At 40.2% G+C, this 26,571-nt stretch overlaps 1 protein-coding gene across 1 annotated transcript in view; it reads left to right on the top strand.

The window, feature by feature from the left end:
* Positions 1-26,571, top strand: part of znrf1 (zinc and ring finger 1) — a 45,622-nt gene that overhangs the window by 15,581 nt on the left and 3,470 nt on the right. The window contains exons 2-3 of the mRNA XM_008411757.3: positions 13,186-13,281; positions 25,985-26,090. Of these exons, the coding sequence (XP_008409979.1) occupies positions 13,186-13,281; positions 25,985-26,090 (202 nt within the window). The remainder of the gene's footprint in view (positions 1-13,185; positions 13,282-25,984; positions 26,091-26,571) is intronic.

Here is a 26,571-nt window from a genome sequence, read left to right as displayed (position 1 = left end):
GATGGACAGCATTCGTTGGATATGCACAGAAGCTCAAAATGAGGCTGCTGTCAATGCAGGCAGATGTTGTGGTCGCATGTTGCAGCTAAGGAATGACGGGGATGGAGCAACATCTGTGCTGCTGAAGTGTCTGGTAGTGAGAATGTAGGTCAGCATCGCAATGTATTTCTGGTTCCTCTCCGTCGCACGCTCCCCACCTCTTTCCTCGTCTTTTCTCTCCCCGTTAACTCGGCGCGCTGCGTGCTCGGGAGGCCTGCGAGGACACAGACAGACAAACACACCGCGGAGGAGCAGAGCGAGATGACGGGGAGGGAAGGAGAGACTGCAAGAAGGCGTTTGGAGATGGGCTCTTTGTTGCTCTGACAACCATTTAGCTCCTTATTGCTGGTGGATTTCCAGAAAGGAACACACAGACATACGCATGCTGACCTTTGCAAATGTCACCTAATCGTTACTATTACATCCATGAATGATCTCTGCATTGCGCGCGCGCACACTCACACAAACATGCTGTTTAGTAGGGAATGATTAATGTGCACCAACGGACAGCAAGAGCCACACATCCATCAAGAGGAGACCATTAAAAAAAAAACACAAAAAAAAGAAGTAACAAGGAGGCAGAAAATTATATTACAGTTTGACAAGAATCACGAGACAATTCTAAAGAATAGCAAACTTAAAAAGTATCGTAGAATCAAGGACAGACAATAACCATAAAATGTCAACAATAAGCTAGAAAATGACTGAGAAGAAGCAGAAAACAGTGAAGCAAACTACCAAATTGTCCTAATCTTTGAGTATTTGTGTTTTGTTGAACATTGATTAGCACTGTGGATCATATTTTACCTCAATCATGTTTGTGTTCCATACTCAGTGTCTTTTCCTTCCCCAGAAATTAGTCCCAGCTGTTCCTCATCCCCTTAATTACCCCTGTGAATGTGTATGTATTCCCACTGGAGCCATTTTTCTAGCTTTCTACATCCATACATGCTCTGCCCTGCTCCGGCGTTGTCCTGTAAATGCTTTTGGTTTCCATTATTAAATCATCATATGACTGACTTACTCTTGTCTGCTCTTCAATCTGCCCTTTGCCTCATAAATTATGACAAAAAAGTATTCGCCTAGAAATGCAAAACAAGTTTTTAAAAAAATGAATAGAAAATGAAAACTAGCAGAAAAAATCCATCTACAATATTGTATATCGTCAATATTTACTTTTAGTGACATGTACTGTGTGATAATAAGCTGCAGCAGCCTCTGTGACTGTTTCTATAGGCAACGCCTTGATGTCATAACCGCCGAGCAGAGCGAAGACGCTCTCTAAAGATACACCTGGGACTTGGTCAGTAACTGGAGCCAAAGCGCCAGCTTTTTACAGCTGTGCTGTCTGATCCCTTTTTACATTTCTTTTACTTTGAGAGAGAGTTTTTAAAGACGCCAGGTCCTGTGTTTGTTCTGCAAAGGAGGGGAGAGACAGAAATTGCTCTTGTTGCATAACTGAGGTAAGACTAGCAATGAAATAAAAAAAATAAAATAAAAAATGAGATGACAACCAAACTCTCATAGCCCTCTTGGAAATTTAGGACCCTAAACACCTTAGATGAGGTTCGTTTATGGTCTGCTAGTTATCAAGATGACTGAACTGCTCTATGTCTTGTCCCAACCCTGAGAGACTGATTTACATTTGGACACCCTACCAGGAGTCAAAACCTCAAGCAACAAATAGTGGGTAAAATAATTACTGAACATGTCAAATCTTTTCCCAGTTTTAATATTTTCAGCGTATGGTGCTGGCAGACTTTATATAATTGAAGGAATGAGAGATGCACCAGGACATCCTTGATAAGAATCTGAAGATGATGGATTTCTAAGCAAGACAATAGTTTCAAGCACATAGTCATAGAAAATCTTAATTGGTTTCAATGCAGGACAGTAAAACTGTCCCATTGTCCCATTCAAATCATCTGGAAATCTGGAGATCAGAGTGCAGCAGGACCCCATTCAAAATTTGAAGACTGTTTCTGTAGAAGAATGGGTCAAAATCACACTTGAGCAAAGTAATTTCTAAAATATTCCACTTTACAGCAAGCTAAGTGCTAAACAATAGTGGGTCTGTTGAATAACAGCCTTGAAGGGTAAAGAGCAGAATGGTGTCATGAGGTTGTTTTTGCTACTTGTATGAACGCTGTTTGGTTCTCAATCTCTGTAATGTTTCCAAGCTTTCAGTCATTTCTTGTGAAGAGAGCAATTGTGAAGAAGTTAAGATCATTACAGTGTGGTTATCAGGCTTGCTTGCTTTCAGCTCAAGCTCAAAAACAGATCCAAAACATTGGAGAGACAAGTCGACACCAGGTACCTTGAAACAACCCTGAGGAATGTGTTTGTGGCATCCTTCAAAAGATTATCAATATTTAAAGAGCAGAAAAACCGAGTTCACTTTCTTTCTTTCTCTTTCTTCCTGTCTTATCTGAAGGTTATTTTGTCATTTGTTTGTGTGGCTCAGAGAAATGTATTCAGTGACTCCTCAAGATACATTGAGAGACATTTCACTGACGTAGTGCTCATATAACAGCTGGTGTTGAGGGACGAGTGAAGCTGCACAGTGACCGCTGTTAGGAGTGGCTTCTGTTCAGTGTTGTTTACTGATCCCTGTCTGGCCCCCACATGGTCTCAGAGGACACGGACTCCTAGGGGTTGAAGGAGCATTCAGGGACTCTCGTCAGAGTAAACATCCTTATTTAACCTCTGCTGACGGCTGGATTGTCCACATCCAAAACACGGACTGTATGGACGCTTGTCTCTTTCCTCTCCCTGCATATAAGATTGAATTATTTTCTCTTGTGACAAACAAAAAAACAGATCTTCTTCTCTCTGCTTCTCTTTGTTTCTCGACACCCCCAGCATCCATTCTCTCCCGTGTCTCTCCATCCCTCTCTTTTTCTTGTTCTGTCTTGTTCCCATGGAAACTGCCGGTCTTTCCGGTAAGGTACAGAGAGTTTGCTGGCGCGAGTGGCATTAGTTGTAAGTTGTGATGTAATGAAGCCTCCGGTTTCCAGGGTTGCCGTTTATGGTCGTGACAGTGGTGGTCTGCTGACGATCGGTTTTCTTTCCGTCTGACTCCGAGGCGTAAAAAAGGAAAAGGCTGCTGCAGTTAACGCAGGCTGCTTTGTTATGTGTGGCTTTAGACGCATCACCTGCAGTTAAAGACAAAATAAATTAAGAGTCCAGGGGGGCATAAAAATTAATTACTTATAAAATTGACTTCAGTTTTATTACATTACAAGTCAAAGGCACCTTTCAAGTAAAATAGGTCCAATGTATAATTTGGTCACATGTATAATTTACCTTTGGTCCAAATCGAATTTAAATCCAGTTTATCGCAAAACAATACATTACAGAACTGAATGTATGACATATTCTGTTTAGAACCAATTATATGAACTCCAATTCAGACAATATTGTAATACTATGCAATCCATTTAAGTTAGGGTCATTAAAAAATCATAAAGAAAGCTGAGGAAGCAAAACTAATTGCACCAAGTTATTGCTGTAGCAGCAATCCCGCTTCCTGAGCAAGGGTGCTGTGACAGTGGAAACTACTGACTGACTTTTAACAATAGAGAGACGTAACTAGACATTGATGCGCAGGAAGAGCGGTACTTTCAATGGAAAAGTCCAAAGACATTACAAAGTTAATAGCGGCAATAGCTCCGTCAATAGCTCTGTTAAGGGTACACTGCTCAAGAAGTAAGTCCTGCGTGAAAAAGCAAGGAGCTTTTACATCATTAATGTCAATATTAGCTACACCAACTGGTTCAAAGGAAAATATTGAAATGCGTAGAACTGGGCCATAAATACGTCCTACAGGAAAGAAAACAAAAGGAGTACACTCGGATATCGACAGTGCTGCTCCATCAACAGCTCCAAGAAACTGACACGGCTTAACAAAGAAGCGCTCCCCGAGGTGTCCTTTCTGTGAAAAGAACAAGAGGAAAGAATCCAAAATACAGGCTAACAATTTTATACTTGCATTGAGTAAATGTTTCTATCTACAGAAGCAACGGCTAGCTGTAGTTTCCAGCTTGAGCTGACAATCATTTTACAATTCGCATGTGTTCATAAACAGCCACCCGAGTTAAATTTGACCTAATTCTCACTGACTGAGGTGCAGTAGCTACATGCTAACCGGGTGTCCTCCACCTCTGCTAAGGTCTGGAAACACAAGCATTGCAATGCGGTTGGGTCAATTTGTCTTTTCTGAATGATGTATCGCTACAAGACCGGTGCCCTCTCCTTTTCCACATCCATCCTCTCAGCTGGTCGGCTCCGCGAGCGTGACAAGCAGTGCGACTAGAGTTGCTCTCACACTTTCCATCTGTAGTATTAATGGTGTCTTCTCTCCCCTCCACTGTGATCTGTCTGGCTGACATTGCCTGCCTGACGTGCCTCTGCGTGTTAAATCTCTGCCTTCAGTCTGCGGTGCCACAGAGCTAAACCCCCAGAGTGGCTTTGTTGTGCTTCTGCAGGAGAATCTCAGCCTTCAGCCTGTCTGCTAGAGCGAAATCTCAGCATGACTCTGCGTTTGTGTGTTTGTTTGTTTGTGTGTGCGCGCGCTCGTGTTTGTGTGTCTGCAGTTGAATCAGTTGCCGAATTTCCAGAAATTGATGAAAGCATCTTGAGCTTGTGCAGCCAGCCATGTTCTCAGCTTACAGAGTAACCTTGACCTGCTTGACTTTGCTCTGTGTTTTACATGTAAGAGATTTTCTTCCTCTGTTTCTAGATGTGTTAAAAAGTTAGTCCTCAAATTACATAAGATTGGTGATTTTTTTGGAGTAGCAGCAATTGGTTGTACTGTGGCCAATTTCCAACTAATGATAGATCCATCCATCGTTTCATCCTGACCTCCGATTACAGGAGTTGGTTGATTCTCCATTCGAAATGGCTCAGAGAAAGATCATGCGCTGTTACTAAAAAAAAAAGCATGAATGGCCCAGTTGTCGTTGAATTGCCCTTCTGCTGAGGTCACGGATGGTCCGATGGTCACTCGCTAACTTTACTGAAGCTTTAGAAAACAAAGAAATCAAAGAGAGTTTCAGAAATTTAACAATCGTTTTCCTTCTGCCCTTTTCGTCTCCTCCACATTTCCCCTTTTCCTTTCATCTTTCCGCTCAGTTTGTTCTCAGCCGCTGCCTCTGCTCTCAGTCATATGCCAGCCTCACTTCCTGGATTTCCTTTCAGTTTTTTTTTTTGTTGTTGTTTTTTGGCTTCTCCCCTTATTGTTTGCCCCTCAGAGCAATCTTTTGTATTTTTTTTTATCTTTTCCCCTTTGACTTTTCTGTCTCGCCGCTCGCTTTGCTCTGCTCCACTGTCCCCTCTTTTTCTTCGCACTCTCTCGTTCCTCCTCCTCCTCCTCCTCACTTTTGCACCATGAAGTAGATGCCTGGATGATTCATCTCTGCCCCCGGACTGTTGTGATCCTCATTTTATTGCACCGTTAAACAGGACTTCCCATTCTGCCACACTGCCTGTCTGTCCTATTGACAGTTATCAAGCTGGGTGCACAGCGTCAAAGAACAGGAAACAATAACAAGTAATTATTGCTTTAGAGATAACGCTTCGATAGGTCTAAATACGGTCAGAATTGAATCGCGGTATTGATTGGATCTGAGAAGCTGTTTGTGCAGCCATTATGGTCCAAGGCGCCAGTTTGATTTAGTCTGGCTTCGTTTTATGATTCTGGCCGTATGCGGTCCAGAATGGTCGTCGCTCATCAGCACAAGACAGTTATGCATGTTTTAATCATGCTGTCTGCTGCAGCTAAGCTGTGTATCACTATAATTCATTGCTCATTAGTCTTTATCATTGTGAGTTGATACATGAATTATTGAAAAGGAACCAGGGCAGTAATTATATAAAGCTGGACATGGATTAACACTTGAATTGTTTAAAAAAAAGTATTTAATTTTGATGTCATACTCAAAATTAAACCAAATAAAGTCCCAAGCTGATTCATGCTTAACATCACACATGCTAAAAAAATAAAATAAAACATTTTTATTAGCCTTATTGTACACAAACTGACCAAAACAAAAATAATACCCATTTTTAATCCCAAGGTTCCTCTTTTGAGGATACAAAAATGGACCTGGTTTTTAACAGGCTCTAAAATTATTACAAAAATAAATAAATAAATAAACACTCAACCAGTTCCACCAAATGTTACCTATTCACAAAAGATGAATCAAACTTGTGTGGAAGAAATTAAACCGTTTAGGAGGTAAAAAGTGGCAACAAGGTGCTGCTAATCAAATGCACTCGAGTGTGTGACTGCCTCTATCAAGCAGCAGTTTTAGCCGTTTCGGTGTGTGTTTAAAACAATGCCGAGGAAAGAAATCAGCAATGACCTTAGAGAAGCAATTGTTGTTGCCTGTTAATCCCAGAAAGGTTATAAGACCGTTTCTGGACAATTAAAAGTCCATTATCCTGCAGAGATAAAGGTTATTCACAACTGGAGAGCTTTGAAACAGCTGCCAATCTTCACAGGATTTCCAGCTAATTCCAGCTTTTTCAAATTAAAGGAGCCTTAAGAACCCCCATCTCTCACTCTTCAAGCCTAAGTAGGTATGTGAAGTATTATATTTCATGATAGGATGATGAGGAAAGGAGCAAAATGCTGTAGCTTTTTTGGAAGCATTGCATGAACCAAAAGGCTTCTGCAGCAATGCCAGCACAAACTCCTCATACCGTAAGGGAGATGTGCAGACATGAACTGAAGCACTGTTGTTTAGAAGAGAGGAACACAACTACTCAAGTTCTCTTAAGGTGTTGCTAATAAGTGCCTTAGTCCTGCAACCGCCTCAGTATGCCATCAGATTCTGCCGATGCCCGGTGAAGACCCATTCATTTGAATGGGTCTTTGAGCCGGGATGCATTGAGGACGATGTCTCTCGAGGACTGGAGTTGTTAGATTTGATCCATTTACATATCAGTGTTTATTGGCAGTGGCTACCCCAGGAAATGTTGGTACTTATAAAATAATACTTGAAAAGTTCTAGTTTGTGTGTGTTTATTTAATTGTTTGGTGTATTTCCTGATTGAAGAAGGTAACCCTGTGTGCCTTGAGAGGAACTGAATATATTTCTCTGGGTCGGGGAGACAATAGACTGTCCATTGCCTTCCTGTGTTACTTCACTTGCTTACAATGCAGTCTGGGGTTTCTCCCTTAGACTTGGATTGTCTGGTAGATTTTCTACTGGGCCAATCAGTGAACAGAAGGAGAAGTGCGAACGATGATGTTGATTTTCCGCACTGTTTTAGAGTTGTTGTAGTTGTAGTAGTGGCAGCGGAGGAAGTGAACGAAGTCGTTCAGTCCTTGTTGGCCACGCTTCCAACTGTTTAATTGATATCACTAGTTGCCTCTTTGGGATCAGCACTTCTCTATTTGCAGTGGAGGATGGTTGTTTACAGGGCAAACAATTTTTGGTAAGCTTCTTAGCATTAAACCGACGCATTAGTTAGTCACGGGCAAACTTTAGCAACTGAGTCAAACTGAAAACCTTAACGCAGTTCACGCCTCCAGGAAGCAATCATTTCTCAGCAGCTGAGAGCCCAGATCTTCTGTATGAAGCAAATAGCGTAGGACAACGGAGTGTTTTTTTCATGGACAGGCGATTTCTTTAACAGGGTTGGTCATGAAGGTTGTATAGTACAGTCTGTGGGAAAGGTTGAAAAAGATACATGCTGCAAGAAATCCAGACTAACAGCTGTAAGTAAGTTTATTAGTCTCTGATTTTCCCTCTTGAAATTCTAATTTCTTCGCTCTCTTTGTTAGATTTTCCTACTTTAACATGGGATGTGTTAATTTCTGAGTACAGTTATTATTTGCATTGATAAGTTGTTTCCTTTCCTTCAGCTGATCATTCCATGACAATGCTTTTTTTTAAAACTTTCTCTTACCAACAATATATTGTGGTTCTGTTAGTCTAAACTGTTTTAAGATGTATGTCCAGATTGTGTTTCCTGGAAACCTTGGTGTTGACTGAAGTGACATTTGTTATGAAACCTTCCAGAACCACTGTCTAGTTTGAAAGCTTCCCAGAATGGTTCAAAGGCAACACGTCTTTGAAAACGTCCCTGTTAAATATTTCTCTCGCTCACTTTAAAGTCGCGTTGCTGTGAAATTTGATCAAGATTGTTGTTCTGCAGCTTGCTTTCATTTCTTCATGTGAACGTAATAATCACCACATCAGTCGTATTGTTGGCACTGATTTAGTAGCTTTATGTATGACTGACTGGTCTGACTGGTCAGAATCAATATGCTTCAGTCTTTTATCTGTTTTTCCTCATGAAGGCGGCATGTTTTCAACCTTTGGTTATAGACTTAAGCTCGCCTCTACTGGAAGCAAGAGAGGCTTCACCGATTTAATGAGGAGCCTGTCAAAGGCTTTTCTGGTGTTGAAATAAATACAGAAAAATAAAATGGACACTGGTTTTATAGCCACAACTGCCATTGCACTAAAGCTTTTTGCACTAAAGTGTTTCCATTCATCATCATCATATCTCCACAGTAACTACAGTCAGACCCATAGTGATTTTCTAATTTGGTCTTCACACTTGATGCACATTAAAGCACTTCTGTGTCAGTGTATAAGGAGTCACCTTGAATTTAATTTGACCAATCAGGCGTGGCTGCTGCAATCATGATTCAGTAAGATGCTCCCATGCCTGCAAAGAGCCAGCTGTTGGGAAATCCAATCTGGAAGTCCAACAGCAGATTTTACACATGAGTCATTATCAAGCTTTGATCCTCGCTCCTCACTGAATGTTAATATCGCAGCAAAGCGCTGCTTTTTCCCTGCAACTTTGATTCGCTGTTTTTTTCATCACTAAAACATGGCACACCTGAGCGAAAACATGATAACACAACAATCAGCTTAGTTCCAGGACCCACGCTCAATTCATGAATGGAGATTTATACAGCAGCTACACTACAGCAGTGCAAAGGAATGAACTGGCATTCTTTCTTTTTTTGCATTTTAAAACAATTGCATTTTACCTTTTGTGTCTAAAAACAAGTTACAGCAGGCCATTTTATTTTCCTATGCAGAGATTTTTTTTTTTTTTTTTTTTTTACAAATTTAGTGTTCACAGTTTCAACCTTTTATGTTCCAGATTTTAAAGACTTTCTAATTGTGACTTTCTGCAGCTGTATCAGAAAATGTATTTCCTTTTATTACTGTCTTCCAGACTTATCAGCTGTGCAGTTCTACAAACCAAACAAAAAAATGTCATCACAGACTGAAACTAAATGTTGCAATTACAACTGCACTGATGCTGGTTTAGCATCAGCTAATATTCGATTAGCTGGCGCTAATGCTGCTGCATGTTAAGATTGTCAAACCTTTCCTAAATACCTTTAAAACACCAAACTAGTTCCTTAATTTAGCTCTGAATCAGGTACCAACTTCAGCTGTAGGAGTTCCTCAGTTACTGTAAACACGAGGTGTTTTGTGGAAAAATTACTGATTATTTTTCACCCCTCTAAACTGTGCTGCCCTTGGCCAGAAACTATAGTAACTTATTAACAACTGCAATGCACACACGTCATTCATATTTGTACAGAAGTCCTATCTGAAAATCAGTGTTAAATTCTACAAATCTCTCTCCTGAGCTCCAGTGCAGTGGCTCTATGGACCTTGTCTGGTTTTCAAAAAACTGTGCAAGAATTTTTAAGTGGTGCAAACCTATTTCAATATGTTGCACTTTTCAACTCAAATAGTGCATCTCTGCAAAGGTGCAGATTATAGGCATACCTAAGACGGCTTTCGTGTGGGTCAGCACTTTCTGTACCATGCTGCTCATTCCTTTGAATTTCGAATTTCATCCAAATACACTGGGCTCTTTTAAATGTTCATTTCGGCTCAGGATGATTTCTGTTTCTATGTTGTTGTTGTTGCCATTAGTGAGAAGTTAGTCTTAAAAGTGCTGCGTAGCATTAAGAGTGAATAAGCTGCAGACCACAGCAGAGGGCTATATTTGAGAAATATGTCTCTTTTTGACCTAAACTGAATCCGCAGAGCGTATAATACAGTTACCGGCCAAGCACAGGCCTGCACACACATCCACAGGCACATTCTCACATAAGCACCAGTATAATTAATTTATGATCCCGTCCTGTGATTTATTTTTGTCCCTATCTGACCTTATGTGCTGCTTGAATGTGAAACGTCCTGGAGGATCTGTGGTGCTCTGCTCAGCTGAAACCTCAGCTCGATTCCTCCTGGACGGAGCATCATAACCCTTTATTTCTCTTCCAAACAGCTCGGCTCTTTCACCTTCCTTTTCTACATCTTTTTCTCTCATTTTCTCCATGTTTTTTTTTTCCTTCCCTGCTCGTCCCCTTGGATCATCTGAAAATAGCAGCCAAGGGAAAAGTGGGTCAGCTGCCATAGAATGTACTGCATACACTGAATTCATTTCTGGGTAACGTTACAATTTGTCAAACTACTGTACCTCGAACAGTTTTATGTACCGAAGCAGTTTTCTTAGCAAACAATGCGAGGGTTTATAAAACATAAGGCCTCGCGTGAAACTGCTGATACGGACCGATTTTTACTATAAAACAACTTTTTGAGGATTTTAAGTGAGGGCGACATGCAGAGGATAAAATCTCAAAGGCACACAATTCCTCAAATGCAATAAAATTTCACATAGAGCTATAAAAAATATATATATAAACGTTCAACTCATGGACTTGGTTAATATTCTCAAGTTTTTTCAAAGATTTTTAAGGGTAAAATAGAATCGTTATAATCTAAAAGCACAACCTGCATCCTGAGTGAAACATCTACAGCACCATGAAGACGTGTTTCTGTTGTTAATTTTTATGTTTCAAATCATCAAAGATCAACAAAGTAACTGCAAAAAAATAAAATTTTTGTTATTTTATTCACTAAGAGATACACTTATCTACACCAGCCATGTGCAAGATTATTTCATTTCCTGGTAAATCGTGATTTAAATGTGACTCACCACATATTTGGAAAGCTGAATTCAGTTTTGTAATCTAGACCTAGGCCTGATTACTGCCAAGAAGAGCTTCAAAGCCATTTCTAAAGATTTTGGACTCTAGTGAATCACACTGAGAGCCTTTATCCACACACAGAGAAAATATGTAGAAGGGTTGAACCTTCCCAGGAGTGGCCAGCCTTCTGAAATTACTCCAGGACAAAGTCATCTACTAATCTAAGAGCTGATGAAAGACCCCAGAACAACTTCAGGACTTTTTGAAGGACATGGTCAATGTATGGGACGCGTGCTTCACTGACCGCAAAAAAATCAGAAGTGAGTGAAATTAGATGGTCTTACCTTCAAATTTATTCCCACCCTTATCTCAGTGTGTTTCCCATCACTTAGATTAACTCATGTTGGTGTTAAACACAAAATAGTAAAAGTGGAGCTCAATACTTTTAGGATCTTTTGGTTTCCTTCTAACAGTCAAACATGGGGGGAGATCAGACCTGAGAAACACGTGTGACTTCAATTAACACTAAGAAAAAATAAATTAAAGCAGATAAAACCTCAATCATTAAATAAGTAAAAATGGCACTGAAGAACAATGTTCAACATGCAGATCTTGTAAAAATAAAAAAGATCTGACTGACAACAAAGCCAGCGAAAGCATTTTTATTTGGGCTCCTCTTTTTCAGAGAACTTGTTTGTTTTCAGCTGTAAGCAAACTAGACTCATGTGGCCCAGTGGATGATCTAATTATCTGTTATGTGTTTAACTAATATCATTAGGCCAAATGGGCCCCATCTAAACAGCACAGGAGGAGTCTGCTGAGGCGGCTCCAGCATTGCAAAACAATCAAGAGAGGGGAGAGTATGTGAAAGCATGGAATAAAAGCGGGCAAATATACACAGTTCAGTGCTTTATACTTTAAAAATCACTTATTATAATCGAGAATGAAGGACTGTGGATATGTGTGATTTAAATAGGGCTCATATGGAATCAAAAGCTTGAGTAAAAAAAACAAGAACAAAAATGTGTAACATGATCTCATTGCTTTTACTTAAAAACAAAAATGTAACCGCAATTACCACTGACACTGAAATAATCTATTGCAACAAAAAAATTAGCTATGTAATGAATGTTTAGCTACATGTTGATTGATGTGGGTTGTTTTCCCTGTTAGCCAGAATCCAGTCTGCTGCTTACTTTGCTTGTAGGAACCAGAGGAATAGTAGTTTGCTCCAAAATTCATGTAAAAACAGATTAAAAGTGACTTTAGGCTCTCCCTTAGTGTCCAAACCATGACTCTCTTTGATTTAAAAAAAAACTTTCAGTCCTTTATACCAGTGTGAAGGAGTTTCTCAAAGTATGACTACATCAAGCATAAAAACTAAAATTTTTGCAGCTGTGTGGCATCAAAACATAAGATTATATATATATATTTATATTTTATATTTATATATATGCTACATGAATTAGTCATTTTAATTCAAAAACAAAAATTACTACCATTGTCATATCAGTTGTAAAGCGGCATGAGATTATGTGCAGCAGTCTTACCTCCATAATTAGATTCTCATAAACCTGTTGACTTTAATCAGGAAGGCGAAAATTTGAATCAGCACAAAGAAAAAACAGCAGGTTTAGGAAAGGCTGTACTGTCCCGTAAATATCGTGTTTTGTTGTTTTTTTTAAATTAATTTTGGGACCTTTTGGCCCTCTTTTACTTGAACAATCTAATGTTTTAAACTACAACTTGTTTTTATAATTATTATTGCGATATCAAAGTCTTTATACAGCTAGTATGAGCTGTTATAAGCATTAAACTGGTCTGTATTGCAGCATTTACAACAAAAACATCACTGGGATTTCCGTCAGAGAGCTGCCTCCACACCTAATTTGTCAAAGTTTGGCATTTGAGGGGATTCTGGAGCCCTGAGCAGCAGAGTTAAATGGTCTTCTGATGGGTAATCCATCACTGGGGCTCCTGGACTTCAGATTATCCCACAAGAAGATAAATGTGCATCATTTTCAGATCTTAAACATGCCTTTTGGGGAACATAAAGACATCTTAAAATCGCCATCTAAACTTTTGGGTTGGATATTGGTAACGCGTTATCAGATTTGATAAAACTGGTGCTTGTTTTTGAACATCGCTGTTTATCTTCCCAGGATTCAAGTGTCCTGTCTGCTCCAAGTCTGTGGCGTCCAATGAGATGGAGGTCCACTTCATCATGTGTCTCAGCAAACCTCGCCTCTCCTACAACGGTGAGAAACGTCTTGCTCGTCTCACGTCGTTCACATGTTCTCATTTGGAGGAAAAAGTTAAGCTTGGGATGCACGGGGAAAATGGTGTTGTTTGCATTACCTTTCATTTTTATTGCTTGATTTCTTGCATGTGTCCTGCTGCTGTACAGCTAAATATTCACAACGATGTGGGTGGGTCTACACAGAGGCTTATCATATCGAGCTAGTCCTTCCAAAGCACCTTAAATATGAATGAGATGAAAAAAATGAAAATTCATAATATATTCATGGTTTGATAATGTATTCAATAAAAAAAATGTACAAACATACAATCCCACCTGAGGCAGCAAAGCTACTTGGTAACTCATAACTTCTTGTGTTTCACAGCTTGTTTTGGTGCCATGTGACCCGCACTATGTCTGATCATTCTCTGCCCCTTGGTGTTTTTCTACTGGAGTCGTCGTAGTGCTGCAGCAAGTGTACCTTTTTGCTTAAATAAAACAGAGGCACGTGAATAATGCTGAATAAGCACTTTGTTATGTTACTGAGTCATCAAGTCTTGGAAAGAAAATACAAATTTAATCCAAACAACGGTATCACTAACCTCTTAAATTTGTCCTCGTTTTGTCAAGCCACAACCACAAACCTCCCTGTTTTTATTTGTTCCCTGTTTTATTCCAATTTGGTACCATTAGATGCTATGTGTGTTGTTAAAAAAGTGGAAGAAGTTGGAAATGTTGGCATCCCAACCATGTAGAATTACAGAGCTGTACATGTAAAGGTTGTCAACTTTCTGCAGTCAACAGCTGCAGATCTTGAAACTTTCTTTGGCCATAAATAGAGCTTCAGGGAATGGGATCTAGAATTGTACCACTCATAGTGGCAGCATGTTAGGGTTGCTCTGCAGGGTTAGTTCTGATTTGTTATGTTTGTAGACATTTGTTCATAATATTTTTGGTTGAGGCATTGCACATGTGGACAGTTATTCCCCCCAATGTCAGATGCTACACAATTGGAAGATTTCTTTCTCTTATTCAACGTTGGATAGTTTTGTTTCTACAGCTGGGAGCAGCTCATTAGCATCTCAAAAAACTCAAATGACACCTGAACTATGGCATCCTCAGGGATGACCCCAAATCCCTGAGGAGTTACAGGGGGAGGGTTCCTAAGAGCGAGAAAGAGAAAGTTCAAACCGTTTCTTCCATCTATGGCAGAGGGTAAGGAGCATATACCCAAGTCCAACATGGCTGGCTTTCTAACCGTGTGACTAGATGGAGTTCTTGCCAACAACTGATCAATTGGCATGTTACTGTGGCGTGTTGCCTCTGCTGTCCAGAAAATGAGCTGATAGCGTGGCATGATCGTTATGAGACTATCATACACTAACAGCCTTCAGTCAGAGGTCTCTTCAGAGCCATTGCAGGACTGGCTGCTGCCAGAAATCCTTGCCCACAGCATCACCGTCCACTGCAACACTTGAGAATTCTTGGGATATACGAGTTAAGACAATGTTAAATTTCCCTTTGGTATAACCAAAGCACGTTTGAATTTGAATTGAATTTGAATTTATGCATCCAAGCCTTACATTCCTTAATGCAATGCGACACATCAGACGCATTGAATCTGATCCAAAGCCACTGTAGCAGTCTACCAGGCATGCTGCGTCTGGATACCAGAGCAGTGGATATGCATTCTCTGGAGTAACAAATCATGACACTTGGTCTGGTAACCTGATGGACAAGTCGCTGAATGACTCAACTGACTGCATTGTGTAGAGTAGATTGTTTATAGTTGTGCGGCTTTTTTTCAGGAGATGAGCTTGGCCCCTTTGTTCCCGTAAGAGGAACCCTTAATGCTTCAGATGTTTTGGACTATTTCACGTTTAATTAATTTAATTAACCATTTCTGTTTTTCATGGTTCACTGCTGGACTCTTCTGCTATGTCCATGCTGCATGTCCTGTTAATCTTGTGTCAGTGCTTCATTTCTTTTGGGGTTCTGTTTCAGTCCGAATTGTTAAAAATCTGCAAGTTGCAGCTTTACATTAAACTGCAGATACCTTACCATCAATAACTTTGAAGGCCGATGCTTAGCTGAGTCTCACCGGCATTTAACACTGGAAGAGTGAGGGAGCTGACCATGTCAGAGCATTTTTCATTCCTGTATTGATCTCCTGTGTGTAGTGCTGCTGTGTGTTGCTCTGTTAACTGTCTGCATCGCCACGCTTGGATCTCCCTGTTATCTAACAAGTTGACTCAGTTTCATAACCAGAAAGCTGTTGCATCTCATTCTGTTTTTTGTTTTTTTTTTATATATATTAGGAGTAGATTGATACCGGGCTGCACAGTGGCGCAGTTGATAGAGCTGTTGCCTTGCAGCAAGAAGGTTCTGGGTTTGATTCCCGGCCCCGGTCTTTCTGCATGGAGTTTGCATGTTCTCCCTGTGCATGCGTGGGTTTTCTCCAGGTACTCCGGTTTCCTCCCACAGTCCAAAAACATGACTGTCAGGTTAATAGGTCTCTCTAAATTGCCCCTAGGTGTGAGTGGTTGTGTGTCCTGTGTGTCTCTGTGTTGCCCTGTGACAGACTAGCGGCCTGTCCAGGGTGACCCCGCCTCTCGCCCGGAACGTTGGCTGGAGATAGACACCAGCAACTCCCGACCCCACTAAGGGACAAGGGTGTAAAGAAAATGGATAGCTGGATGGATAGATTGACACCTGGATTTTTTAATTTTCAGACTGATAAGCAATGCTTTGAGATTCAGCAACATTGTTGACCCACTATTGAGTTTATTTCACCAGTCTCCTGCATCAGTCTGATGATATGTCTCCATATTGTTTGTCAGCAGAGGGAAGCGTAAAGTGCTGCTAAATGTCCTGGTTTTGCACTTCATAAAACTCAGTGACCAACACCAGCAAATGACAAGAGCTCAAGAAATCACTATTGACTTTGGAAGGAGATGGCACCCCCTCTGTGTTGAATAGGCACAGCAGGGTAGAGGGAGCAAGTCACCAGACTGGGATTACACAGCATTATCCCCCTCCACACTGACGGAGCTGCTGGCCCAGGCCACTGTTCTCATCCCAGTGCAAGACTTGTGAATCCTATCAAGGTGGAAGTTATTACTGTTGTGCACCTTTTGTCTTTCAAGCCACAACTTTTCCTTCCAGTAAACCTTTCGCCGAATGCTTTTATGCAATACTGCCAGCTTTGCAGTCTGTTTCTGGCTGCAAACTGTCAGGTCAGCATTCTTCGCGATGACAGCGGAGACAAGAACATAACATTTCTGTTAAACAACTCCTTTTCTTTTTGATATTATGAAACAGAATCATTTTTCTGAGAAGCTAACTTTTGGGTTTTATTAGCCGTAAGCCATAATCATCAAAATTAACATAAATTAACATGTGAAGCATACCATTCTGAATCTATACAAGTTTCTATTTTGAAACTTTTAATATTCTACTATATTGACATGAATTCTTTTGGTAAATTCGAGGGAAAAAAACAATCAGTGTAAGCTACAAATAAAAGAATCTACACCCACAGTTGAGATAACGGAAAATAAAGAAGCAAACAAAGCTGCTGCAGACTTACTGTCTGCCATCCTGCCACCTGTTTATACCAGTAAACACACTGCTGTTAGTTATGATCTGCCTCTGCTGGTTGCTTGGAGACGCAGGTCCCAAATGTTTATTGCCCCACAGCAGCTCATTGATTGACACTTCTCCGACTTGCCGGCTGTGGAAACGGGCGTCTGCTGGGGTCACCTTGTCGAGGCCTCTGCATCATCTTGTGCTTCTGATCCTAACGATAACTAAATCATGTGATGTAGTTTGAGGCGGGGAGTGCAGGGAGGTGATCTTACAGTTCCACAAATAGCTGCCAGTGTGGCCCACAAGGCCAGTGCAGTAAAACATAATGTAGGTTTGAAGCCTCCAGCCAAATCTGAGCTGAAGATTGAGTGACACAGGCAGAGAGGGGAGAGTGAAACTGTCTTAAGCTTGATGGGATCTGGAGTGATGGAGTACTCAGATGCCTGATAACGGACGAGAGGAGAGAGGGTAAAAGGAGAAGCTCTCCCATAATTCCTCTCATTTTTTTTTCTGCATCTCCTTTCCATCCTGTCGCTCTTTATTTCCAGCCAATTACACTCTGCAATTTCTCCCTCTCCTCCGTGAGTTCGTCCATCTGTCTAGTCCTGCCATCCAAATTTCCTCCTAATTTCTTTGTTCCTCTTTTATCTACCTTCTCCTCTGTTCTGTGTGGTTTTTGAGACCCACCGAATGAAACATGCTTATCTTGTTTCCTAGGATGCTCAGGGGTTTTATTGCCAATCACCTGGGCTGTGTGGTGTGTCACACATCCACATTTTTCAAACAAACAAACAAGTCTGTGGCCTTATTGGATAGACATTCCCACTTTTTGCAACCATTTCAAAAATATTCTTAGAACTTTGGTTCGTCTTCATTTATTTCAATAGCACGGAGTTTAAATTTGAATATTTTTCTCCATGAAGTAAGACTTAAAAACATTAGCTATGTTGTTTTTATTTACTCCAGTTGGTCAAGACGATGCTTTAGCGATGAGTAAACCAATTTAGTCTTTTTTTAAGTTTGACTCAACCTTTTTAGCGTTCTAGATATTGTTACTGTTGTTTGCAATACCAGCCAATGGCATGTCAAGTTGCATTGAGATATTCCAGCTTTTCAAGCTGTGGTTTCTTTTGAATATTTTAGATGAGCACAACAAAAACAAAAAATTGGACTCACACTCTACAGAAGGAGTGTGAGTCCTTCTATATGTAGACACTCCTGCAATACTTAACAGAGAACATGCAGGGCGTCATCTATACATACCGTAGTTTCCGCACTAGAAGGCGCACCGCATTATAAGGTGCATAGAATAGACGCTGAAGGAGAGTCTGGAGTTACGTTATGCACCCACTACATGGAGCTGCACTAAAGTGAATGTCAACAAAACAGTCCGACTCGGGTAGGCGAGGAGAGCCTTCCGCGACTGGGCCGGGGCGTGGCCGGACAATGGTGACCCTTCTCCGTTCGCGCACAGCATGTTCATGGAGAACGTGGTACTACATGACCTGCAGACGACCTGATTCTATACGTTTGGTAGGTAGATTGGTCAGTCACTTTATTAATAGATTACAAACCAGCGTTCTGACAACTATCCCAACATGCACCGCGTGCTGCTTCTTCTATGGGCGAAAATGAAGTCGGCGGCTGCTTACCGTAGTTACTAGACCTGTTGTGGCTCAATATTGGTCCATATATAAGGCGCACCGGATTATAAGGTGCACTGTTGGCTTTTGAGGAAATTTTTAGGTGCGCCTTACAGTGCGGAAAATACGGTACTTAAAAAATGACAACACTCTGGTGTATGAAAATGTTGGTGTTTAGTTAATATTATTGTGGTTTTGAACGTAAATATAATCACTATTACTTACATTATCAACATTAGTAGTAGTACAAGTAGGTGCCTTAAAGTGTTTTTTATATTTTCTTCAATCATCATCATCACACACTGTTTTCTGAATTACAGACTGCAGCTCTGACACACAATTTCCCCAACCTTCATAAAGTTGTTTATGCAAATGTAGACGATACTGTAAGATATTTTAATAAACTTTTGAAAATATTACCGTATTTTCCGGACTATAGAGCGCACCTCACTACAAATCGCACCCACAGAGTGTTTTTTTTTTGTTTGTAGTTTTTTTTTAAACTGGAAACGTACATGTATAAGCCGCTGGTATCTCCGCCGCTCTCGGTTTTCCACAAGGATGCAGCAGAGGGCAGCAGAGAGCTCCGTCCTTAATAAATCTGCTATTGAGGACGCAGCCCTCCGTCTCCATGGACTCGTTCATGCCGAGCTTAGCGGCTATCAATCTGTACTACCAGATCGATAGCCTTCAGCTTAAAAGCTGCATATATGAACTTCTTCCTGTGGTTTCCATGATGAGGGAGTATAAGTTTAAAGAAATTTCTCCGTTGTGCCTGCTGCTAGCATGTGCTTGTTTGAGTGGCCTAGTCAAAGATTCAAGTCCAATTGAGATTTTGTAGGAAGATTTGAAAATCTATACTCACAAGGTCTCCATTCAGACTATGACTAAACCTGACCTTGAGGAAAAGATGGGGCAGCCAAAAACACTAACAGCTCTATCGTTCCTGTGAAAAATGTTGGTGAATTAATTCAAATGCATGTTCATTAGTTCAAAACTACAAAAAGTCAACTATCATTCTCCTTTAATTATTACCCACTACTTTCTCTTGGTCTATCACGAAAAAACAATAAATGCATGAAGTTCTGGTTGTGAAATGGCAAAATGTGCCAAGGATTGTGAGGCGATGTAGCTTAGTCTTGTTGATACAACCACTGCACTGTACTTCCAGGTCGTTGCAGGGGTAATGCCACTTTTAATGAGGCGGTTGCCAAAAACAGTTTCTGCAGACACTCACCAGTTCAAAGTTTAGGCTTGTCTGAATTGCCTCAGGTGAAACTATCAAAGACTTTGATCATACCTTCAATTTTTCCTGCATCCTGGCACAGGATAACACTTCTGAGCGTAGTTCAACAGCTGCTGCTTTTATCCACTTTATAGCGATATAAATAAGATATAGCTGAAGCTAATCGATTTGCATGAAGCGTAACTATCGGGGTGGGCTTTGCTGGGCTCATGTGTATACAGTGAGAGCCGTTCCCAAAAGTCAAATTTTCTACCTAAAAACTTGATTTTAGACGGCTAAGACTTTATTTTATTAAAATAACAACTCACCCCGAGCAATCCTTCAGGACTTGGTGGAGGAACTGGTGATTCAGGTCACTGATGTCTGCAGATGCTGAACGATCCTGTCGAGTGAATATAAACCAAAACGTAGAGCGAATGTTTCTATTTATCAACCATAAGTCTATGAAATAAAGAATTACAGCCGTTCTTCCTGTAAAAGGGGGTCCAGCCCTGTAGTACAGTAATAAACTGGCAACTGAAATATTTTGAGTTTATCACAGTAACCTCAATATATTTATATATATATATATATATATGTTTTTTTTTTTGTTTGTTTTTTACTGCTGACCTAACACAAGTGGGCATTTTATTATTACCTGCAATTCTTGCACTGTTTTGGTGTGGAATATTTTTATGTTCTCGTTTTTTGTCATGGCAGTTAAACAGGAAATAGGAGAAATGCATGTCACTTTATGATATGGAGTGTTAACCACCTGAGAAACACAAACTTGTCACGGTGTGGGGTCGGGGTGTTGGCATATTATATCATGAAGAGTTAGGATGTGTTACTGATCTGCCGAAGCAGAAAGATCATAAGATTGTTTTTATGGTATGCTGCATGCAGCGCAGTTCTTTTTTTGGCCCAGTTTTGTTTTCCTCCCCAACAAACAATGACAGGGACAAAACAGTTTGTCTTGTTAGTTTGCCTTGTTAGTTCAACCTGTTACCAGTGTGGACTATCAGCATTTTAGCTGAAGGTATAAGTCCAGATAACAGGAAGAGTCTGAAAAAGTAGAGCATATATTTTACTTTTTGTGTTAAAATAGCAAATGAACTCAGACAACTTCCTTCAAAATAAGAGCCTTAACCATGTTGTTTACTCTCTAAACTTCAAATAGTAAGTACCCTATTTTTCGGACAATAAGCCACTACTTTTTCCCCCACGCTTTGAACCATGTGGCATATAAGCCGGTGCGGGTTTTATGTGGATTTTTCTTCAACCACCAGGGGGCTCTTTAGCAGGAAGTGAATCATTGGAAGTCAAAATTGGAAATCAAAGAAGAAAGTGCTGATTTTCAGTCCAACACATGAATATGCTTTATCTAAATATATACTTTGTAACTCTGTTTGTATTGCAGTGGGTCAATGTCCTGCTGAAAGGTGAATGTCCAATCATAGACGTTATTGTCCCAAAGTCTTTTGCTGCCTCCAAAAGGTTTTCTTTTGTATTTAGCTCCGTCCATATTTCTTCGGCTTTGTGTTTGAAGAAGAGAACTGTGATTGTTCAACTTTTGAGAGTTTTTTTTTTCTTTTTTACATTGTTAGTTTTCCTCTGACCTGATTTGCATGCAGGTTACAAAATATTACATTTTTGTATCATCTGACCAACCTTCCTTCTTCCTGTGACCGCCACATGGCTTATCTCAAACTACAAACGGCTTCTCTTATGGGTTTATCTCAAGAATGGCTTTCTTCTTCAAGACAGGCCAGATTATTGGAGTGCATAACTAATAGTTTTCTGTTGGCAGATTCTCCCTCCTGAAGTGTGAGTCTCTGCAACTCCTCCAGCTTTACCATTGTCCTCTTGGCTGCTTCTCTGATTTACACTGTCTGCTCGGGCAGCCATGTCGTAGGTTTGCTGTTGTGCCATACTCTTTCCATTTCCAGATGAATGAACTGAGCTCTGTAAGATGTCCGAAGGTTGAGATATTTACAATATAATTGTGCTTTAAACTTCTCCGTAACATTCTTCCTGACTTCCCCGTTTTGCTCTTTGGTCTTTGTGATCAAGGAACAAAGACAGTTTTTTTTCCCAATGTTTTCTAACAAATCTAAAAGGCCTTTATAGAACAGCAGGATTTAGTCAGATTTTATTTACGTCACTGAGTTCATATCTATGATACACTTTTAAGATTTTAAATCATAAATTAAAAAACTGCATCTTTTTATTATATTAGTTCCCACCAAAAAAAATAATCTACATTAAAGGTTAAAATGTGACAAAATATAAAAAAGCTTGAAAGTTACGTTTACTTTTGCAACAGACTGTATGTGCAAAATGTAACTGCAAAGGTGTGGAGGATTTCTGAAATATAAATCAAAAACATATCTACTAATTTTAAATGTTTGTTTACAGTAACTTAAAACAAATGTCATTTCTCTGTGTTTTTCTTTTAATATTTTTTTTTTGTCTACATGCCTGCAGAGTGCAGGTGAGGTTCAAGGGTAGCACAAAATCCACGTGAGGTGACTGCTGGATCTTATCTGGGCTTCGGCTTTCAGTAAGGATATTTTAATGTGACCTGCTAAATATAGCACCTTGAGCACTTACGTGAGTGGCGTGAGTGAGGGGGGCAAAGACATTTAAGTCAGGAGGACCAGTGTGGAGCGAAACCAGAGCGAACGCATAAGGGAGAATCAGGTGAAGCACATGCAGTTTGCCTCCTGCAGCTCGGGCCACTGGAGGACAAAGACAGACAGTAAAAGAAGGAATTTAGTGCTGTGATTCAGGAAAGCAAAGAGCAACCCCTCTAAGTCATTATTGATGTGAAGTTGCTTGATGCCAAACATCTGCTGGCAGGGAGGAGAGACAGCTGAAAGTCAAGAGGGAGGCAGGTGGGTGAAGAGAGAACTAATGAGTTGGAGACCCAGAAAAAGAGCCCTCAGATAACGTTTTGTCCAATTCTGATCAAACGAAACAGAAGACGGGCCAGGTTTAGCGTAATGTCAAACACATCTTTCTCCATTCACTTTGCCTACGATCTCATCGGCAGCGAGTGGGTACAGTTTAAGGGTTTGCTGGAGATGACGTGACTGTTTCAATGTCTCAATCATGATCTCTGTAAACATACGGCTCTACTTCTGCACGGTTCTCAACAGATGACACAGCATCCCTAGTGTTGTACAGAACTGCTTGGCTTAGGGAACCTTGGCCTTATCTTTGCTTTATGCAAATCAATCAAATGGTTTGGTTCTGTTTCTTTAATCAGAACACGATCTTCTATGTGTACTGAAGAATTTCATTGCCAGAGCATGGTTCTCTAGATTTAACAATTGACAATGTATGTTTGGTGGTAAGCTCAAAGTCTCTGAGGTTGGACGGCCTCAGTGCCATAATCCCTCCACAGACTCTCTGTTAGTATTTTTTAAAAGGTTTTGTTGGCTCTAGTGGCCTTTATTTGAAAGTAGTTCGACAGGAAACAGGGGTAATGAGAGAGAGGGGAGACATGTGGCAAAATGTCGCCAGGCTGGGAATCGAACCTGCAACCACCACCACGAGGACTAAGGCCTCAATACATGGGTCGTGCTTTGCCCCTGTGCCACCAGAGCACACCCCTCTGTTGGTTTTTAGTTGGGGTACACTCTGGACAGGTTGCCAGTCCATCATCGGGTAACACAGAACAACAATGCACACACTGACTCATCGCTGAAGACAAGTTAGAGAGACCAGTTAATTGATCAGTCATGTTTCTGGACTCTGGGAGGAAGCCAGAGTACCCAGAGAGAACCATGAATTTTACACACTAATATTTGGTTTTTACATTTGTATAATAAAACGTTTATTATTCAGTGTAAATTATTACCGATGAGCTTCAACCTGAACAGCTCATCCAACCAAAATTCTAATTTCTATCAAGCATTAGGTATTTTACTTGTTTTCTCTGCTCTTTTGTTCTTTTTTATAATTAATATTATTATGTTAGTCAAGTTATCTTTGATGTAATCATCAATTTGAAATTCTTTAGGATTTTTACACAACTTTAACAAATGTGGAGGGCTATGTTTGATACATGTATCCCTAATTATATCTGTCTTACTTGCTTTGTATAATTGCACACGATCCGTCATTTTGCACATTCGCTGAATGGCGTATTGATCCTCCGAAGAGCCGTGGAGATTTTCCTGGCCTCGGTCAGGTGGGGGTAACCAGGATCGAGGACGACTCATTTGATGTTGCGTTTTGTTTTAAAGCAAGCAGAGAATTTAATTCATGAGCAACTTATCCTCTAGAATTTCACACTCTGTGAGCACTTTATTAGTCTCGGCGTACCTTTACTGGGTCACGCCACACACTGTGCTGAGGCAGCCTCACCTTTTAATGAGATGTTGGAAAACATCTTACGGGGCTCTGCGCTACATGACCGGATTGTGTTATTTTTGCAGCTTTGCCAACGACAGGTTAATATTTTGAATCCTCCCTTCCACCTCAAGATAAGCTTTTCTTCTGGATGCAGGGTAAGTGCACGAGCAGCTAAAGTTATGGAAAGACATTCAGAAGGCTATAAGAACTATAGATTACCAGAGTAAAGAATGTGGAAATTCTGGCTGTCATGAATTTTGCACACTAATACTGGCTAACTGGATGTCCTGATTTTAGACTTTAAAATTTATTGTCCCAAAGGGGAAATTCATTTCCACCAAGCTACCGCTGCACTCCCATCTTCAAATAGACAATAACAACCACATGAACAATAACAAACGTGCCCTGGCTGAAATTCAGCATTGAGAGCGATGTAAACCCATTTCATCTGTACGGATACTTGAGCTGGATTGTCTTAAATTACTTATTAAAGTCAGCGAACAAGCTGACCCTGTTTTATTCAAACCTGTGGATCAATTAAAAAGTGATTTCTGGTGGTTTATTTTACTGTTACTAAAACATTGATCTAATTACTTGTCCATGTACTTAAAGAGAGACTCAGTCATCATTGCACGCTGACTGTCCTAATCTAAATTCTCTAAATGTGGGCGCTTCGACTGGCGCCGCACAGCTGAGCAGTTGTTAGTACTGTCGCCTTGCAACAAGAGGGTTTTAAATTTTCTGTCTGGGGTTTGTATCTGCTCTATGTGTCCTCTAGCTGCTTTCCTCATTCCCAAAGTATGTGTGTTGGGATAATTCATCACCAAATTCTGAATGTACGTGGATGCTTGTTTGTACTGGTCATATTGGAAATGAATGCTTGTCCAGATTAAGTTAATGAAATGTTGATCTGATTTGCTGCTCTTCATCACTTTTTGTAACAAAAAAAACTCAAGTATTTAGTATGGGTTTTAAGGCTGGTTATATTGCAACTAATTTATTCACTAGAAATCTTTTCTTTCTGCATACATGACATTTAGGTTTAGGTTGCAGCAAAAGCTGGTTTGAAAACATTTTCCACTTGCTTCCTCCACACGTCAGCCTAAACAGAGATTAGACGCCTTTATTCCCATCTTGGTGTAGCCTGAGAAAAGAACAGGTTTGGATTATACATAGACTTAAGATTTTGACCCCAAAATATCTTATCATTGCCAGATAATTCGATAAGATCATTGTTAATTTATTAATTCTCACTGCAGAAAAACTGTAGAAAACATTGCTATGTTTTGCCTCTGGAAATGAACAAAAACTACATCTTTGCATGACAGAAACAAGCCACAAAAGACTTTCAGTTGTATTAGTCGAGGTTCTACAACATACATGCCACACTTTTCAGATTTCTCTTTTTGTTTGATTTTTTTGTTTGTTTAGAAAACCCTGCCTTTTTCCTTCACTTCATTTGTGTTTCGTCTTGTACATTGAAGTTTATGATAGTGATGTGACAAAAATGTTCAAATGCTCCAGGATGATGAGTACAGGTTAAGTCCTGTGTGGTTTGATAAGCACAATCCTCCTGTATAGATCATTCAAGTCTCTGTAGCTCCTGATCTTCATTTAGTAGTGCAGTGGAGGGAATAAAATATTCTGAAATACATTTTCTGGTAATAACAACAGAATCTGGCTCAAAGCTCGTCACAAATTGCTTCTTTGTTGCGTTTTTTTTTTTATGGCTGGAAGCAGAAAATGCCAACGGTATCATCTTTGTGATGCACCGAGCTGCCTTCCCGGCTGCTCTCTGCTGTGTTTGATATGATGGCTGACATTATCAGTGTTTGTGGTGAAATGCTAATTCTTCTTCCGCTCTGTGTCTGTGTGCGTGTGTGTGTGTGTGTCTGCCACCTTAGATGATGTGTTGGCGAGGGATGCCGGTGAGTGTGTGATCTGTCTAGAGGAGCTGCAGCAAGGGGACACCATAGCCAGACTGCCGTGCCTCTGCATCTACCACAAAAGGTGACTGACTGACACACACACACACATACACACGCACGCACAGATTTGAATCACTGGCTCTTATAAATTTTGCACTTCTTCTAATTAAATCCCCTCCCCTCACAGCGCTGTGTAAAGGTTTAAAGATTGATTGCTCTGCTTTACTTTGATGCAAACATTCTTCAATTATTTGTTTAAAGATAAAGGTGATCCATGCAGCATTTCTGCTCTCTGTCATAAGAAGTGTTTCACTTTATTAAAAAGTTAAACAATTCAATTCTCGATACCAGAGATGAGCTGGTATTGAGAGTCAAAGTAGCACAAAGCAAAGGAATTAATAAGTTGCATAAATGTTCACTTTATGTGATCATTTTAATAAAATTGGAAGTTCATTTATTGCATAAATCAAATCTATTTAATTCGAATTATTTAAATATTTCAAAACAAAAATTTAGAAAAACATATTTAAACAATCAAATGTGGAAATTATTAATTCTAATTT

Source organism: Poecilia reticulata, chromosome 6 (genome assembly GCF_904066995.2).
Source record: "Poecilia reticulata chromosome 6, P_reticulata-male-v2, whole genome shotgun sequence".
In the NCBI taxonomy this organism is placed as follows: Eukaryota; Metazoa; Chordata; class Actinopteri; order Cyprinodontiformes; family Poeciliidae; genus Poecilia; species Poecilia reticulata.
The sequence above is the reverse complement of the archived record's forward strand: the minus strand, read 5'-3'. Positions and strand labels throughout refer to the sequence as shown.